This window comes from Oncorhynchus masou, chromosome 24, assembly GCF_036934945.1.
Source record: "Oncorhynchus masou masou isolate Uvic2021 chromosome 24, UVic_Omas_1.1, whole genome shotgun sequence".
NCBI lineage: Eukaryota > Metazoa > Chordata > Actinopteri > Salmoniformes > Salmonidae > Oncorhynchus > Oncorhynchus masou.
Window position 1 is genome coordinate 90858595 of NC_088235.1, and position 19622 is coordinate 90878216.

Below are 19622 nucleotides of genomic sequence, written 5' to 3' on the forward strand. Positions count from 1 at the left end.
TTGAGCAATTTAGCTATTAGGATTTGTTTTCTGTAATGGTTATGATAAATAAGGCATTACTGTGCACTGTTGGGATAGGCCTATAGATAAATGCTTATTTTTTTGTTCTCCAGTGCACTTCTAAAATCAGATTTTTTTCTCCCCATTTTTGATTATCATGTGAGTACTCGAACAGTCAAAACATTTCAAATGCCCATTCCTACCCTAATAATGGTTTTAACAACTATTTAGGTTGATCTATGTTACTTTACTTACATGCTATCGTGTATGGAGGAGACTGATGTATCTGCTGCTTTGTCATGATCAACTGACTGTGTGTGTGGCGTTGTTGGTATGTGGTACTACTGAACAGGGGACTATGTGTACACAAAGGTTAAGCTCTCCACTTTACTGGGGAACTAACTCTACATGATGATTTCTTTGGCCTGCAGGCATTGTAATTATCTCAGCTCCAGCGTCAACAGAGCACACACATACACACATGGTAGTATGTAGACTCTTCTGAATGTATTTCCAACCCCCTCCCCCACTGTTCCATGGTGGTGATGTCTGTCTGCTCCTCAGGCCTTTTAATGTCAAGCTGAGACACATTAGTTTTGTTCCAGGTGATGGTGCCTGAATTATTTACCGTCTACAATGCCTTTCTCTGCAGATGTATTAATAGTTTTGCATGTTTAGGAGAAAACAAACCCCTTTCCCAGTATAAACCCCTTTCCCCTTTCCCAGTGTCAGTGTGTGTGATTGTGTAAGAGTTGTTTTGGTCTGGTTTCTGTCACGTTAGATGCAGAACAAGGGGGATAAGAGAGCACAGAAGAATCTGCTCGGAGCGCCCCTGAGGGTTAAACTATGTAATGTTTACAGAAATGTTTTTACTTTCATATGGTCCCAATTAAACACAGCGATGGATTCACAAGGCCCCAGTGTCGTTTCTATAGCAACAAACAAACAAGCACACTTGAGATTCCTTCCCAGTTCTATGGGGAAGTTGGGGACAAGACCAAACTTCTGTGCCAAGCGATACTCTCCCTCATTGAACAGAGTAAATAATATCCCTTTTTCACAGAGCAGTTCCTCTCATTATGTAACACCTAGTCATGGGTTAAAAGGCCAGGGGTAGGGTTCTCATGTATCATTCCATCAAGAGCTTTAATGTAACTCTCATGTTGAGCTTAAGGCAGTGAGTTGTTTACTTGTTTCCTGTCTTTTGGTTCCAAACAAAGCAGTTTTTTTTATGTGAGGGATGCACATCAACCTTATTGTGAACTGTTCTGTGCTGTTTGATCTCTGTTTCAGAATGTTGTTTTGTTTTTTGACAGGAAGCTCTCCCTCCTCCCCCACCTCCTCCCCCACAATCTTCAGCGCTGGGAGCAGCCTCCCCGATGGCTGCTGGTCAGAGACCTTCCCCAAGCACAAGCGATCAGAGTGGGAGACAAAGACCCACAGTGTGAGTGTACACACACACATACACATACACAGATGTACATGTAACACTCTTCCATGTATAAAGTACCAGCACACTAAACCAGAGAGAACATGCCGTTTAAGAGCATGTTCCACACATGGCTAGGGTGTGGGGCCGTCTAATGTGTTCTGGGAGTTCTCCAAGCCTCTAAATGTCCGCTCAGCTGTCAGTGTGGAACACCAGAGGTTGACCCAGAGCACAGGTGAAGGGTGAAAGGTCAACCGCTGTGGGGTATGGAGTCTCCTGGGTCCTATCAGAGATCTTGCCTGTGACCCTGGACCTCTCACATCATTACTCCTTTGAGAGACTCCAGACACTTGATAGAATTAGATACGGCCCACCTCCCCAAAGTGAGTGTGTTTGTGTTTCTGCATATTTTTTTTTAATTTCCCCCTCCCTGACACTAGTGAAAGTGTCTATGCTGTCTGTCAGCAGTTGTTCTTTAAAGCCTCTTCCCCTCTTGAGGTTCTTGGAGATGTGACTTTTCCACTCCCTTTACAGCACCTCAGTGGAGCCCTGCAACATAGCTGTGCCATGCAGAAAGTTACCATAGTATTACTCTACATCAGTGATGGGTGTGAACACACAGAATGGGCCGCAGTGGCTCCCGGGTCTACGTACCCACATCCATGCACACACTGGCAATCAGAGCCAGCCATAGCCTAATTTCCTGCAATTCTACACATTTTGCCATGGGGTGGAAATAAGATTTTGCAATTTTATAACTAATTTCGTGAAATACCACTCGTTTTGCCATGTGGCGTAGAGTGGAAAAAAACAGTTTTAAAGTTAATTCCCTGCATTTTACACATTAAGTGACTAACAAAATCAATGGAGGCCCCCCGGTCGGTAATTAGACTATGATTAATACAAGTTCATATACAGTGTATTCAGACCCCGTAGCTTTTTCAAAATGTTGTTACGTTGCAGCCTTATTCTAACATTTATTAAATTGTGTGTTCCCCTCATCAATCTACACACAATACCCCATAATGACAAAGAAAACATGTTTTTAGACATTTCTTCAAAATTAACTGAAATATCAGATTTAGAATTCAGACCCTTTACTCAATACTTTGTTGAAGCACCTTTGGCAGCAATTGCATCCTCAAGTCTTCTTGGGTGTGACGCTACAAGCTTGGCACACCTGTATTTGGGGAGTTTCTCCCATTCTCTGCAGATCCTCTCAAGCTCTGTCAAGTTGGGTGGGGTGCGTTGCTGCACATCTATTTTCTGGTGTCTCCAGCGATGTTCAATTGGGTTCAAGTCCGGGCTCTGGCTGAGCCTCAAGGACATTGAGACTTATCCCAAAGCCACTCCTGTGTTGTCTTGGCTGTGTGCTTAGAGTTGTTGTCATGTTGGAAGGTGAACCTTCACCCCAGTCAGGTCCTGAGTTCTCTGGAGCAGGATTTCAACGATCTCTGTACTTTGCTCCGTTAATCTTTGCCTCGATCCTGACTAGTCTCACAGTCCCTGCCGCTGAAAAATATCACCACAACATGACTCTGTCACCACCATGTGTCACCTTAGGGATGGTGCCAGGTTTCCTCCAGACATGACGCTTGGTATTCATGCCAAAGAGGTCAATCTTGGTTTCATCAGACCAGAGAATCTTGTTTCTCATGGTCTGAGAGTTCTTTAGGTGCCTTTTGGCAAACTCCAAGTGGGCTGTCATGTGCCTTTTACTGAGGAGTGGCTTCCGTCTGGCCACTCTACCATAAAGGCCTGATTGGTGGAGTGCTGCAGAGATGGTTGTGCTTCTGGAAGGTTCTCCCATCTCCACAGAGGAACTCTGGAGAGATGATTGCACCGGAGGGGACGGCTGCCGTTTTACGGGCTCCTAACCAACTGTGCTATTTAAAAAAATATATATATATTCTCACATTGTTTGTACCTCATTTTGTACATAATGTTGCTGCTACGGTCTCTTATGACCGAAAAGAGAACAGCGATGACTCAGCTCGAACTGGATAAAGATTTTTTCTTTAAGAAGTCCAATGTGAAGGATATACTGTTTTGTCAAGATGTGGCCCAAATCCCTGTCATCAGCGAGGAGAAGGGGGAGGAGGGCAGAATGCCTTGTAAGAATTAGCTGACGAGTAGGTAAACCACCAGTACCCTCCATATTATTGGCCAACATTCAATCATTGGAAAACTGGACGATGTACGATGAAAGAGTATCCTACAAATGGGATACTAAAACTGTAATATCTTATGTTTCACTGAGACGTGGCTGAACGACAACACGGATAGTATAGAGCTGGCTGGCTTCATGCATCGGCAGGATAGAGAAGCTATGTCTGGTAAGACGAGGGGCGGGGGTGTGTCTATTTGTCAATTACTGCTTTGTCAATAACAACAACTATCGGTAGAGTTGAAAATGAGATGGAAACACAACTTTAAGATTTGTATTTGTTTCTTGAAAACTTAAGCTAAAAAGTACAGCAAATCAGTTTGGAAACACCACTGATGGGGAAAATTAAGATTTTCGTTATGTAGATTTTTATTTATTTTTTACATTTGCATTAAAATTGTCCCCAATGGGATAGAAACCTTGCAACTTCTGTATTCTACTATTTTAACTCTCAACAGTGAGTTGAATATATGTTTTACTTTTGGGGGGGGTTAATTGATCTGCGGGCCTACAACAGTGGCTGCCAGTTGCCTATCCCTGCTCTACAGACATATAGCGCAGCTTTCTCTGAACTACTGGAAGACCAGTCCAGAGGGGAATGTCCATCTCGATCAGCCTGCAAGTGCCTACTAGAAAGAGAGGGGAGATGTTGATGGATATACTTTAGTCTGTGGAAGGGGGGTACATTTTGCTCATGTCTCAGACGAGATGTTCTGAATCCACAACATGTCTGTGATTCATTTCCTCCTGAGGTTAATTGGACAGTCCCTGTGTCGATGGCCACGTGTGTGTGTTTGATGTGTCCCATCTCTCTCCCCCCCACTGCAGCTACGTGGCCCTGTTCCCTTACCCCCCCCGTAAGGAGGATGAGTTGGAGCTGAGGAAGGGAGAGATGTTCCTTGTGCTGGAGCGCTGTCAGGACGGATGGTTCAAAGGCACCTCCATGCACACCGGCAAGATAGGAGTGTTCCCAGGCAACTACATGAGCCCTGTCAGCAGGTCTGTCACACACACACAGACCTTACGCATGCACACACATATACACATGACTACATGACCAAAAGTATGTGGGCTTTGCTCGGGCTCGTCGAACATCTCATTCCTTTGCTGTTATAAGTCAAGTTCTTCCACACCGATCTTAACCAACCATTTCTGTATGGACTTTGCTTTGTGCACAGGGACATTGTCATGCTGAAACAGGCAAGGGCCTTCCCCAAACTGTTGCCGCAAAGTTTGGCTCCCAAGTGGTGCAGCGGTCTAAGGCACTGCATCACAGTGCTAGAGGTGTCACTACAGACCATGGTTCGATCCCGGGCTGTATCACAACTGGCCATGATCAGGAGTCCCATAGGGCGGCGCACAATTGACCCAGTGCCGTCCGGGTTAGGGGAGAGCTTGGCCGGGGTATGCTGTCATTGTAAAATAAGAATTTGTTCTTAACTGACTTGCCTAGTTAAATCAAAGTTGGAAGCAGAGAATCACCTAGAATGTCATTGTATGCTGTAGCATTAAGATGTCGCTTCACTGGAACTAAAGCGCCTAGCCCGAACCATGAACAACAGCCCTAGACCATTATTCCTCCTCCACCAAACTTTACAGTTGGCACAATGCAATGGGGCAGGTAGTGTTCTCCTGGCATCCACCAAATCCCGATTCATCAGTCGGACTGCCAGATGGTGAAGCATGATCCATCACTCCAGGGAACGCGTTTCCATTGCTCCAGAGTCCAATGGCGGCGAGCTTTACACCACTCCAGTCGACGCTTGTCATTGCGCATGGTGATATTAGTCTTGTGTGCACGGCTGTTCAGCCATGTACGCCCATTTCATGACGCTCCCAACAAAGTTATTAGACATTATTACACGTTGTTTCCAGAGACAGATTGGAACTCGGTAGTGAGTGGTGCAACCGAGGTTAGATCATTTTTACACGCTTCAGCGCTCGGTGGTCCTGTTCTGTGAGCTTGTGTGAACTGCCACTTTGACAAACTGACTTGTTGGAAAGGTGGCATCCTATAACGGTAAAGCCATTCTACTGCCAATGTTTGTCTATGAAGATTGCATGGCGGTGTGCTCGATTTTTGTGTTCAGAGGGTAGTGCTGAGCGATTAGTGCTTTTTGAGGTTGTTTTGGTTTGATTATTAAAAAGTCACGGTTTTCAACTTTGCTTTCTATAAAACATTTTTTTTTAATGAAATGCATTAGGAAATAAAGATGTTACTTGGAATTTCCATTAAAATGTTGTTTTTTAAATCTAAGGCCAAAAATAGTCAACCGTAGTCTCTGATCAGGTCCACATTGGTTAGACATCAATAGAAAAATAGGAAATTGCTATGAAATAATAAAATATTTCAGTTGTGAATATTACTTAATTTATATTTGATTACTTCATTCCTTAAAGTAATCATCTGCTCAGGCAGTCGCAGTCAGCCAGCCAGGCCATCTGTTTTGTGCTACCCATACTGTACTGTCTTTAGTCATCCTAGTTAGCTAGCCTGCCTAATTATGCTGCAGAGCTGTCTGACGATATAATTTGACTAGTTCTTCAAAGTAGATTAGTCATACTTTCCAAACTGTCTGTCTCGTTTTTGTGTACATTCCCCCCTCATGCGGTCTATGCTGTATCAATCCAGAGATGCTCATGTCTCCGCCCTAACAATGGGAGTCGTTGTCCCAAATGCGGAAAGACAGACAACGAGCTTCGGTACAAAATAAGGCCATAGAAACGCATTGGGCTTATTTTGGACAGAGTTTGGCTAGGGTGAAACCTCTCACTTCACCTATTCCTCTCTGATCTGGAAAAAACTGGAGCAATGGATTATGGTCAATGTAGTTAATTACAATGTTTCTGCACTGAACTAGGTTGAATATTTGCTTAATGGAAACCAAAACTCCCTTCAGTCCAGTGTCCTATATAGTTCTTGACTTGATTTCTTTCATAAATTATTTGATTTCTCTCTAGAGAAACAGTGCATTGGGCTACAAAAAAATAAATACCTAAATGGTATTCAAATAATTTAACCAAGAATCAATGGATCACTTGTTTTGGTACTGCTCATAAGTAGTTTGTTTTTGGTCGCAGGATCAGGAATGGCCGACAAATTGCAACATTCACTTTGAGCTAACGGTGCAAATAGCACTGCTGGGTGATTTGGAACATCAGTCAATCCGATCAATAATATAATAATACTCTTAGCATAACCATAAACAATGAATGAACATGCACCTGTGGAACGGTCGTTAAGACACTAACAGCTTACAGACGGTAGGCAATTAGGTCACAGTTATGAAAATTTAGGACACTAAAGAGGCCTTTCTACTGACTCTGAAAAACACCAAAAGAAAGATGCCCAGGGTCCTTGCTCATCTGCGTGAACATGCCTTAGGCATGCTGCAAGGAGGCACGAGGACTGCAAATGTGGCCAGGGCAATAAATTGCAATGTCCAAACTGAGACACCTAAGACAGTGCTACAGGGAGACCGGGTGGACAGCTGATCGTTCTCGCAGTGGCAGACCACGTGTAACAACACCTGCACAGAATCAGTACATCCAAACATCATAACTGCGGGTACAGGATGGCAACAACAACTGCCCGAGTTACACCAGGAACGCACAATCCCACCAGTGCTCACACTGTCCTCAATATTCTGAGAGAGACTGGGTTGAGGGCTTGTAGGTCTGTTGTAAGGCAGGTCCTCACCAGACATCACCGGTAACAGCATTGCCTATGGTTACAAACCCACCGTCGCTGGACCAGACAGGACTGGCAAAAAGTGCTCTTCACTGACGAGTTGCGGGTTTGTCTCACCAGCGGTGATGGTCGTATTCGCGTTTATCGTCGAAAGAATGAGCGTTACTCAGAGGCCTGTACTCTGGAGCGGGATCGATTTGGAGGTGGAGGGTCCGTCATAGTCTGGGGCAGTGTGTCACAGCATCATCGGACTGAGCTTGTTGTCATTGCAGGCAATCTCAACGCTGTGCGTTACAGGGAAGACATCCTCTTCTCTCATGGGGCGGCAGGGTAGCCTAGTGGTTAGAGTTGGACTAGCAACCGAAAGGTTGTACGTTCAAATCCCCAAGCTGACAAGGTACAAACCTGAACAGACGGTTAACCCACTGTTCCTAGGCCGTCAATTGAAAATAAGAATTTGTTCTTAACTGACTTGCCTAGTTAAATAAAGGTAAAATAAATCAATATGGTACCCTTCCTGCAGGCTCATCCTGACATGACTCTACAGCCTGACAATGCCACCAGCCATACTGCTCGTTCTTTCAAGACAAGAATGTCAGTGTTCTGCCATGGCCAGCGAAGAGCCCGGATCTCAATCCCATTGAGCACGTCTGGGACCTGTTGGATCGGAGGGTGAGGGCGAGGGCCATTCCCCCCCCCAGAAATGTTCCGGGAATTTGGTAACATCTCACAGCAATGTTCCGGGAACTTGGTAACATCTCACAGCAAATCTGGTGCAGTGCACGAGGAGGAGATGCACTGCAGTACTTAATGCAGCTGGTGGCCACACCAGATACGGACTTACTTTTGATTTTGACCCCCTTTTTGTTCAGGGAGATATTATTCCATTTGTTAGTCACATGTCTGTGGAACTTGCTCAGTTTGTCTGTTGTTGAATCTTATGTTCTTACAAATATTTACACATGTAACAGTTGATAGTGAGAGGACATTTCTATTTTTTGCTGAGTTTAGTATGTATAAGCTGGAAGTACAAGCCTAACATGCTGACCATACCGGATGCGTGCGTTGCAAATTAAATTTACACATACTTTATTCAATCATTGCACCCACACTGCTTGCCCGCATTAGTGTAGTAAGGCGCTAAAATAGAACTTGGTTCTATTTGTGACGCTCAACAAGCTGCAAGTCCAGCCTCTCCCGTCTCCTCATTGGTTTTTAGGAGTGTATGCCCACGTGGGTGGTTGAAAGATGAACTGAGGTTAACACTCCAGTCGGTTGTGGTCATGCACCTTAAAGTTGGTTGCCAATTGCCATATAATGACCGAAGAAGAAGAAGCCTGAAGGAAGGAGGAGAGATTACTAGAAACAAACTCGGTTGACCCTTTTATCTCCGGATTAATTGTCAGAGTAGAGGACCTTTTGCATTTCAGGTAAAATAATAACCCAATGTTTACATCCCAATATTTATATACAAATTAGCTAGCAACAGCAAGCTAGCTAGCTTAATTGCCATAAATATTTAAATCTTTTCGACCTGTCCCCAAGTTAATATAATTGGTTCAGAGTTTGTTTTGATATTTCAACCTGTGTGTCCTGAAAAATATATTGCAAATGATGCAGAGGATAATCTGCAATATTAACGCCGATCTCCCCCCCCCCCCCCCATTTCTTTTTTATGTATACGTACTGAACAAAAATATAAACGCAACATGGAAACTGTTGGTCTAAAAGATCCCAGAAATGTTGCATACGCACAAATCTTAACTTCTCTCAAATTGTGCACAAATTTGTTTTCATCCCTGTTAGTGAGCATTTATCCTCCTTTTCCAGGATAATCCATTCACCTGACAGGTGTGGCATATCAAGAAGTTTTATTAAATAGCATTATCATTACACAGGTGCATCTTTTGCTGGGGACAATAAAAGGACACTCTAAAATGTGCAGTTTTGTTACACAACACAATGCCACAGATGTCTCAAGTTTTGAGGGAGGGTGCAATTGGCATGCTGACTGCAGGAATGTCCACCAGAGCTGTTTCCAGAATTTGGAAACACTTCCAAACGGCCTGACAAATGTAGACCACGTGTAACCATGCAAGTGCAGGACCTCAACATTCCCACATATGCTGAGCAATTGTTGGCTGCTTTTCTTTCACTCTGTGGTCCAACTCATCCCAAACCATCTCAATATGGTTGAGGTTGGGTGATTGTGGAGGCCAGGTCATCTGATGCAGCACTCAATCACTCTCATTCTTGGTCGAATAGCCCTTACAGTGTTTTAGGGCATTGTACTGTTGAAAAACAAATGTTAGTCCCACTAAGCGCAAACCAGATGGGATGGTGTATCGCTGCAGAATGCTGTGGTAGCCATGCTGGTTAAGTTTACCTTGAATTAAAAAATAAATTGGACAGTGTCACCAGCAAAGCACCATCACACAAGCTCCTCCATGCTTCACGGTGGGAACCACACATGCAGAGATCATCCGTTCGCCTACGAAAAATCTCATGTTTCTTGGCCCAAGCAAGTGTCTTCTTATTGCTATCCTTTAGTAGCGGTTTCTTTGCAGCAATTTGACCATGAAGGCCAGTCGATGTTGAGATGTCTGTTAATTGAAATCTGTGAAGCATTTATTTGGGCTGTAATCTGAGGTGCAGTTAACTCTAATGAACTTGGCTCTGCTGCAGTGTAACTCTGGGTCTTCCTTTCCTGTGACGGTCCTCATGAGCCAGTTTCCTTCTAGCGCTTGATAGTTTTTGTGACTGCACTTGAAGAAACTTTCAAGGTATTGACTGACCTTCATGTCTTAATGATCTACTGTTGTTTCTCTTTACTTATTTGAGTTGTTCTTGCCAGAATTATTTTTATTTGTTCGCCATTATTTAACCAGGTAAGCTAGTTGAAAACAAGTTCTCATTTACAACTGGGACCTGGACAAGATAAAGCAAAGCAGTGCAACAGAAACAACAACACAGAGTTACACATGGAGTAAACAAGCGTACAGTCAATAACACAATAGAAAAAAAGCTTTAGCTAGCGAAGACTTATAGATGACATGGAGCCAGTGGGTCTGGCGACGAGTATGTAGTGAGGGCCAGCCGACTAGAGTATACAGGTCGCAGTGGTGGGTGATATAAGGCACTTTGGTAACAAAACAGATGGCACTGTGATAGTCTTAATCCAATTTGCTGAGTGGAGTATTGGAAGCTATTTTGTAGATGACATCGCTGAAGTCGAGGATCGGCAGGATAGTCAGTTTTACTAGGGTAAGTTTGGCGGTGTGAGTGAAGAAGGCTTTGTTGCGAAATAGGAAGCCAATTCTAGATTTGATTTTGGATTGGAGATGTTTGATATGAGTCTGGAAGGAGAGTTTACAGTCTAGCCAGACACCTAGGTATTTGTAGTTGTCCATGTATTCTAGGTCAGAACCGTCCAGAGTAGTGATGCTAGTTGGGCAGGAGGGCGGTTGCGGGCACCAAGCGGTTGAAAAGCATGCATTTGGTTTTTACTAGCGTTTAAGAGCATTGGAGGCCATGGAAGGAGTTTTGTATGCCATTGAAGCTTGTTTGGAGGTCAGTTAACACAGTGTCCAAAGAAGGGCCAGATGTATACAGAATGGTGTCGTCTGCGTAGAGGTGGATCAGGGAATCACCGGCAGCAAGAGCGACATCGTTGATATATACAGAGCAGAGTGTCGGCCCGATAATTGAACCCGAGGCAGGCAGTCATTTGAGAAACCAAGGCTGTTGAGTCAGCCAATAAGAATACGGTGATTGACCGAGTCGAAAGCCTTGGCCAGGTCGATGAAGACTGCTGCACAGTACTGTCTTTTATCGATGGAGGTTATGATATCGTTTAGGTCCTTGAGCGTGGCTGAGGTGCACCCGTGGCCAGCTCGGAAACCGGATTGCACAGCGGGGGAAGGTACGGTGGGATTCAGTGTTCTGTTTATTAACTTGGCTTTCGAAGACTTTAGACAGGCAGGGCAGGATGGATATAGGTCTATAACAGTTTGGTTCTAGAGTGTCACCCCCTTTGAAGAGGGGGATGACCGCGGCAGGTTTCCAATCTTTAGGGATCTCGGACGATACGAAAGAGAGGTTGAACCGACTGGTAATAGGGGTTACAACAATGGCGGGGGATAATTTTAAAAAGAGAGGGTCCATATTGTCTACCCCTGCTGATTTATACAGGTCCGGGTTTTGCAGCACTTTCAGAACATCTGCCATTTGGATTTGGGTGAAGGAGAAGCTTGGGGAGGCTTGGGCGAGTAGCTCCGGGGGGCGCGGAGCTGTTAGCCGGGATTGGGGTAGCCAGGAGGAAAGCATGGCCAGCCGTAGAGAAATGCTTATTGACATTTTTGATTATCATGGATTTATCAGTGGTGACCGTGTTACCTAGCCTTAGTGCAGTGGGCAGTTGGGAAGAGGTGCTGTTGTTCTCCATGGACTTTACAGTGCCCCACAACTTTTTGGAGTTAGAGCTACAGGATGCAAATTTCTGTTTGAAAAAGCTAGCCTTTGCTTTCCTGACTGACTGTGTGTATTGGTTCCTGACTTCCCTAAACAGTTGCATATCGTGAGAACTATTTGATGCTAATGCAGTCCGCCACAGGATGTTTTTGTGCTAGTCAAAGGCAGTCAGGTCTGGAGTGAACCAAGGTCTATATCTGTTCTTAGTTCTACATGTTTTGAAAGGGGCATGCTTATTTAAGGTGAGGAAATTACTTTTAAAGAACACTCAGGCATCCTCGACTGACAGGATGAGGTCAATATCCTTCCAGGATACCCGGGCCAGGTCGATTAGAAAGGCCTGCTCGCAGAAGTGTTTTAGGGAGCGTTTGACAGTGATGACGGGTTGTCGTTTGACCGCGGACCCATAGCGCATGCAGGCAATGAGACAGTGATCGCAGAGATCCTGATTGAAAACAGCAGAGATGTATTTGGAGGGCAAGTTGGTCAGGATATCTATGAGGGTGCCCATGCTTTCGGATTTAGGGTTGTACCTGATGGTTTCCTTGATTATTTGTGTGAGATTGAGGTAATCGAGCTTAGATTGTAGGACTGCTGGGGTGTTAAGCATATCCCAGTTTGGTCACCTAACAGAATGAACTGTGAAGATAGATGGGGGCAATCAATTCACATATGGTGTCCAGGGCACAGCTGGGAGCTGAGGGGGGTCTGTAACAGGCGGCAACAGCGAGAGACTTATTTCTGGAGAGATTAATTTGGTCTGTTACCAAATAGGGTTATTTTCTGTATACCACCATTAGAAAAGACAACTGATTGGCGCAAACGCGTTAAGGAAAGAAATTCCACAAAGGAAATTTTGCCAAGGCACACCTGTTAATTGAAATGCATTCCATGTGACTACCTCATCAAGCTGGTTGATAGATTGCCAAGAGTGTGCAAAGCTGTCATCAAGGCAAAGGGTGGCTACTTTGAAAAATCTCAAATATAAAATATATTTTGATTTAACATTTTTCTTTTCTTGTTACAACATGATTCCATATGTGTTATTTCATGGTTTTGATGTCTTCACTATTATTCTACAATGTAGAAAATAGTCCAAATGAAGAGAGACCCTTGAATGAGTAGGTGTCCAAACTTCTGACCAACACTGTGTGTGTATACACTACGATTCAAAAGTTTGGGGACACTTAGAAAGTTCCTTGTTTTTGAAAGAAAAGCAAAATAAATTTCCATACAAATAACATCAAATTGATCAGAAATACAGTGTAGACATTGTTCATGTTGTAAATGACTATTGTAGCTGGAAATGGCAGATTTTTTTTTAATGGAATATCAACATAGGTGTACAGAGGCCCATTATCAGCAACCATCTCTCCTGTGTTATAATGGCACGTTGTGTTAGCTAATACAAGTTTATCATTTTAAAAGGGTAATTGATGATTAGAAAACCCTTTTGCAATTATGTTAGCACAGCTGAAAACCATTGTGCTGATTAAAGAAGCAATGAAACTGGCCTTCTTTAGGCAAGTTGACCCTTTTGGAGAATCATCATTTGTGGGTTCAATTGCAGCCTCAAAATGACCAGAAACAAAAACGTTTCATCTGAAACTCGTCAGTCTATTCTTGTTCTGAGAAATAAAGGCTATTCCATGTGAGAAATTGCCAACAAACTGAAGATCTGGTACAACATTGTGTACTACTCCCTTCACAGAACAGCTTAAACTGGCTCTAACCAGAATAGAAAGAGTGGGAGGCCGCGGTGCACAACTGAGCAAGAGGGCAAGTACATTAGTGTCTAGTTTGAGAAACAGACTCCTCACAAGTCCTCAACTGAACGCTTTATTAAATAGTACCCGCAAAACACCAGTCTCAACGTCAATAGTGAAGAGGCAACTCCGGGATGCTGGCCCTCTAGGCAGAGTTGCAAAGGAAAAGCCATATCTCAGACTGGCCTCTTCACTGTTGACGTTGAGACTGGTGTTTTGCGGGTACTATTTAATGATTCTGCCACTTGAGGACTTGTGAGAGGCGTCTGTTTCTCAAACTAGACACACTAATGTACCTGTCCTCTTGCTCAGTTGTGCACCGGGGCCTCCCACTCCTCACAGCGTTGTACCAGATCTTCAGTTTCTTGGAAATTTATCGCATGGAGGAGCCTTCATTTCTCAGAACAAGAATAGACTGACGAGTTTCAGAAGAAAGGTCTTTGTTTCTGGAAGTTTTTATGCCTGTAATCGAACCCACAAATGCTGATGCTTGAGATACTCTACTAGTCTAAAGGCCAGTTTTATTGCTTCTTTAATCAGAACATTGGTTTTCAGCTGTGCTAACAATTGCAAAAGGGTTTTCTAATCATCAATTAGCCTTTTAAAATTATAAACTTGGATTAGCTAACACAACCTGCCGTTGGAACACAGGAGTGATGGTTGCTGATGATGGACCTCTGTACGCCTATGTAGATATTCCAGAAAAAATCTGCCATTTCCAGCTGCAATAGTAATTTACAACATTAACAATGTCTACACTGTATTCCTGATCAATTAGATGATATTTTAATGGACAAAAAAATGTGCTTTTCTTTCAAAACAAGTAAATTTCGAAGTCACCCCAAACTTTTGAATGGTGGTGTATGCACTCACATATATGTACACACACACTGATTATCTCTGTATATGCAGCTATCATAAGGCTCCCAGCCCTAACCCCTCTCCTCTTGTTGGTCCCATTAGGACGGCATCAGGCAGCACCCAGCCCAAGGTGCCCCTAACTCTGTGCACACAGGCTGGGAGAGGGGTCACCATCGTCAGCCCCTCCACTTCTCTGGGGGCCATCGTTCCAGGGCCTGACTTAAACAAGTCACTGCCCATCTGTCCTGGCCCTGAACCCTCCAGCCCTTTACCTGCTGCCATGGTGACGGCTGCTCACGTGGCGACCGGACAGGCCAAGGTTCTCATGCACATGACCTCCCAGATGACTGTTAACCAGGCACGCAACGCTGTCAGGACAGGTAGGGTCAACTACTAGGGGAATGGAGGTGTGCAAGTATATATTCTATGTAGCCTGAGGATGGGATAGTGTATTTGTTAATGAATATATATGGAAATGGTATGTGTGTATGACCTGACCCTGTGCCTCTCCTCTGGCCCCAGCAGCCTGCCACAGTCAGGACCGGCCCACCGCTGCTGTGACACCCATCCAGTCCCAGACCTCTGTAGCCTTTCTGCCCCACCTGGCTGTGTGCCAGTCCCAGCCCTCCAACCCTGCCCAGGGCTGTGTCCGTGCCGGTGTGGCACTGGGCTGTGCCTCCGCCTCCCTCACCCCGCCCAACGTCAGTGCCGCCTCGCTGGATCGTGATGCCCTGCGAACAGTGGCAGACCTCACCATGCCCGTCGCCCCAGGCAACAGCAACTCCACGTCAGCTAATTCCTCCCTTGCCTGTCGGCTGGACAAGGACGGCAAGGTGGGCATTCATGATAGCACCCTAGCCATCAGTATTGCTATCAACAATGTTAGCATATTTCTTATGTTTGCATATACTTCTATTATGCCTAGCATATTTGGCTGGTGTTCAACACGTCTTCAATGGATTGCTAAATTAGTTGACATTCGCCTGGAGTTTCTGGTGCTCTTGTTTACTGCAGAGTATTTTGAATACCATGTCCTCTGTATGTTGTTGAACACAGATGTTCCAGTTTATCTTCAGAAACAAATTGATGCACAGTGCTCAGTCTGTTTCACGGGCGAGCCTTGGGAATTGAGTTAAGAGACTAGAGATGGGAGTCAGTCCAGGCCAGCCAACACAAACAGAACAGGCAGCTGGCAGCAGGCCTGATGATGACATTTACAACCCTGATTAGTCAGCCAACCACCTAATGACCAAGACAATGGTTTCTGTTTATGCAGATTCTAATGTCCATACAATTAATTCCTGTAAGACAGTCTATATCTAGCCTACACCATTGTCAGACAAGTGCAACATAGTAGCAACATAACTAACTTTTTTCTCTTGATTTCTCTGTTTCGTTCTGTCGTTCTGCAGAGGGAGAAGAAAGGTCTTCTGAAGCTGTTGTCATCTAACAAGAAGAAGTCTCGCCCTTCTCCCCCCTCCTCCCCCACCCTGGAGGCAGAACAGGCTGCTACAGGGGAGGTCTTCCAAAGGGCCATGGGCCCCGACACCACCCCCTCCCCCTCGTTCTCCGACACCACCGTTGGCATGGGTAACCATGGCCGTGCAGTCCCCTGCCCCGTGGAGCCTGAGCCTACTTTAGCCACCACCCCAGAGTTAACACAACGTAAGAGCAGTCCCCTGGATGGCTGTGCCCCCATCGCCCCGCCCCCTCGCCAGGCATGCTCCTCCCTCATCTCCCAGCAGCACGATGCTCGGCCAATCATATGCGAGAGGTACTGCATTTCTTATATCGTAGGACAGTGACATGTAATTAACAAAATGGTCTGTCTGATGTGTGTCTGTGTAGCGTTTCTGTTCTCCTGTGCTTCGTGGGGGGGTGTGTGTCAGTACAGTATCCTCTCTGATCCCTCATCTCTCCTCCCCAGGTACAGAGTGGTGGTGTCCTACCCCCCTCAGAGTGAGGCAGAGCTAGAACTGAAGGAGGGAGACATAGTGTTTGTCCACAGGAAGAGAGAGGACGGCTGGTTCAAAGGAACACTCCAGAGGAACGGCAGGACCGGACTGTTCCCTGGCAGTTTCGTAGACATCATCTGACTGACCTTTTTGACTCACACTGGACCACAGTGGACCGACCGTGACCTGACCACACCATGAACTGATCATCAATGGAACCACTTGGTTGTTGCCTTGTTTTAGGGTCAAACTGTGAGTCAACCAGGTCAGGTTGCTAGGCACAGTAACATCAGATGGATCCATACACAACCTTGTAAGAGGTCCTCAAAGCACAGAGGAGATTGATGAAATAGTTTAAACAGAGCTGAAGAGATAACTGGAGGACAACACACTACTCATGTTGATTTTATTTTTGTCAGTTATTTATATCTTTAACAATTCAAATCGTTAAATGTGTGCCTTGTACTGTTCCTCACTTTATTAAATGTAAGAAACCATATGAACTGTTAATAGATGGAAATATGACAAATTGTAACTTATTTTTTTGTTCTCTGGAAAAGATGTGCTTGGCCTTTCGTTGTGTTTATGGTTTCAATTGACGCCTGCCTTATGACACATTTCCTACATAACTTTGTGCTCGACCCTTATTGGCTGCGGTGCTGTATGTTAATACTGCACGGTGTCTGCTGATTTTAAGAGCAAACAAACAATACAGCAGATGGTAGGAGAATGAGTGATGTCATCAGCACATACAGTGTAGCAAGAAAAGGAGTAGAGGTGGGCCCAATTCCAATCTGATCCCTTGAGCCTAGTCTTCTATTGACTGGAAGGAATCAGCTATATGGCAGTAGCTCCATACCCTCTGGTTGGGTAGTTTGAGTTTCTGATTTATTGCAAACACCTAGTCATTTGAGATCCATGGGAGGCAGAGGACTTGATTGGAATTTGGCTCTGGACCCTCCAACAATGGAATTTGCACAACCTCATCCTTTATCCCAAACTGGGTTCTCTTTGAGCTTATTGGAGAGCGAGAGAGGTCTTGGTAAAATGATTATGCTGTTGATGCTCTGATGTCGGGTGAGGTTATCAAAACGTTTCCTTAACGTTAGGAAAGCCGTCTGCTGTTGATGTACATTATTAGGTACTGGGAGAGGGATTTTATGTTCTTGCCTTTTTTGATGTGTTAAAACTAAAACACTCCATAGATCTTGCAATCAAATGTTACTTACTGTATATTCTTCTATGTGTACTTATTGAACATCGTAGCTGCTCCCCCACTTCCATAATAGTATACTAACCTTATCGGACATAGCTCTAGATCTCAAGTGAACGACAGACATCGACATACAGTAAACGTGCTACGACTCTGACAGCTACATTTGAATAATACATTGATATTTATAGCCGCATGGATCTATACAACACCAGGTGCTCTGGACTGTGTTGCCTACAACATGGAGATGCAGCAAGACATCTGACAGACCTGATGTATGTATGACCTTCATGGGTTCTCAACCCTCATTTCAATGATTCATTCATTCCTAACGCATCTTGTCACTACAAGACAAATCACTGCTTACTTATAAAGTACAGACTGTTTTCCTAATGTTGCATTTCATTATCACTCCTCCAATACAAGTTAGTATATTTATCCTTGAAGTTGCGAGAGAAGGTTCTTTTAATACCGATCCATGACTTGGACCCTGTTGATTCTTGGTTTTGTCTGATTAAGCTGTACAGTGCATCTATTCAATGTGTCTAAGTATTCTGTAGACTTGCATATGATTTGTGCGTGGTTGGTTAGATGGGGTTTTGTTGTTTTCTGTGTCTCAATGCACAAAAAAGAGGTGTGATTTGAGTGGGTTTAGAGGATGTGAAACCTCAGAGCCTTGGGTCCTACTTATTTTCAACTCCTTTCATTTCAAAGTAATCCAGTGGGGGCGAAATGGCACTCTTCACTCTCCCTCCCCCTTGTCCTCCTCCCTGTGCCTTTAGTCATGGTAATGAGATTGACAGCACTGTTAGAAACAAAGACAGAATCATCAGGCACCACATAATGAGGATTTGATTCGATCCAATCTCATATTTGTTAGAGAACAGTTTAAATTGGATTATATTAGTCAATGGTGGACAGTAAGTGGCTGTTCCATTGTTAGTGGGCTGTGAGGGACGTCTGCCTAGCTTCACTAGAGCACACCAGGCAGACACCAACAGGCTAACATCCTCTGTTTATTCCTGCTGCAGCCTTTCTCCTATCAGATGCTGTGATGCAGTATCAGCAGCTAAGGCTTCTGTCTAAATGACAGAATGGACCTTTAGGCACTAATCCACCCCAACAAGCGTTTTGCTCTTAGCAACTGGGTGTCAACAGCAGTAAGTCTGAAGGGGTTTGGGGGTCACATTTAACGGTTGAGGACATTTTAAACACCAGATGGTGCTACATTTTGGACCTGAGGGGAATGTAGGTGACTGAATTTTCCAAAGCGTGATTGTTTTATTGGGTGTTTTGTGTCAGGCAGAGTAATGGGGACCACTGTGTGTGACTAACTTCTGAATATGTTGTAGTTGATGTTTTGACTGGTGGGTGGAGGCTGTATAAAGTGGTACGAAACACTGTTCAGACCGGTTGCTTCTCAATTTTCTTGTGTAGAATTAACCTAATGTTTTACTGTTGTCTTGGTATTCTCCACCTCACCTCTTGTCCTGAACTGGGTCTTGCTTACTGATGAGCCTTTTTTTCATACACACACACCCCATCCATTTACACTTACCATCAGTATAACCCGTAGTCATTTTAGTCATATTTATTTTCATGTCTATAGTTGGATGATCAAATAATGCTTATTTTTTTTACATTCTCTGACTGGCAAGAACAACCGAACCAGTTAATTTCGGTGTTCCTGTGAACATGTTTTTGCTGTCATCTCATGCCTTGTTGGAACACAAGGTAGCACTAAAGTTTGCTTTATTAAACTAAACAGATTCTCCTTATGCCAAGGTGATTTACTTGATTTTATGGGGTTATTTTTATATAGTTAAGTCTGATCTTGGAAAAATTAGCATCCACTTGTTATTTGGTACAATACTATGTGCAAAACATTCTTAAGTATCGAAGGGAATAGCACATTTTTGTAAACATGACTATAACAATAAAAGCGAATGGTTTCCATGGTTTTGACAGTCTATTTTCGCCCTTGTGTTTAGATGGTCTCTTCCTGCCAGGGTAGAGCTGTCTGAAAACATTACCACCGACATGAGGGACATGACAGCAGAGTCACCTCTT

General features: G+C 44.2%; 1 protein-coding gene across 2 annotated transcripts in view; it reads left to right on the top strand.

Annotated features, from left to right (window-relative positions):
* Positions 1 to 19522, top strand: part of LOC135512994 (E3 ubiquitin-protein ligase SH3RF1-like) — a 73796-nt gene extending 54274 nt beyond the window's left edge. The window contains exons 7-12 of one of the 2 annotated variants that reach the window (XM_064935582.1): positions 1317 to 1444; positions 4425 to 4595; positions 14487 to 14764; positions 14907 to 15217; positions 15797 to 16158; positions 16312 to 19522. In XM_064935582.1, coding sequence (XP_064791654.1) covers positions 1317 to 1444; positions 4425 to 4595; positions 14487 to 14764; positions 14907 to 15217; positions 15797 to 16158; positions 16312 to 16480 — 1419 coding nt within the window. In that variant the 3' untranslated portion in view covers positions 16481 to 19522. The remainder of the gene's footprint in view (positions 1 to 1316; positions 1445 to 4424; positions 4596 to 14486; positions 14765 to 14906; positions 15218 to 15796; positions 16159 to 16311) is intronic. The other variant, XM_064935583.1, reaches the window with a different exon arrangement.
* Positions 19523 to 19622: the final 100 nt, after the last annotated feature.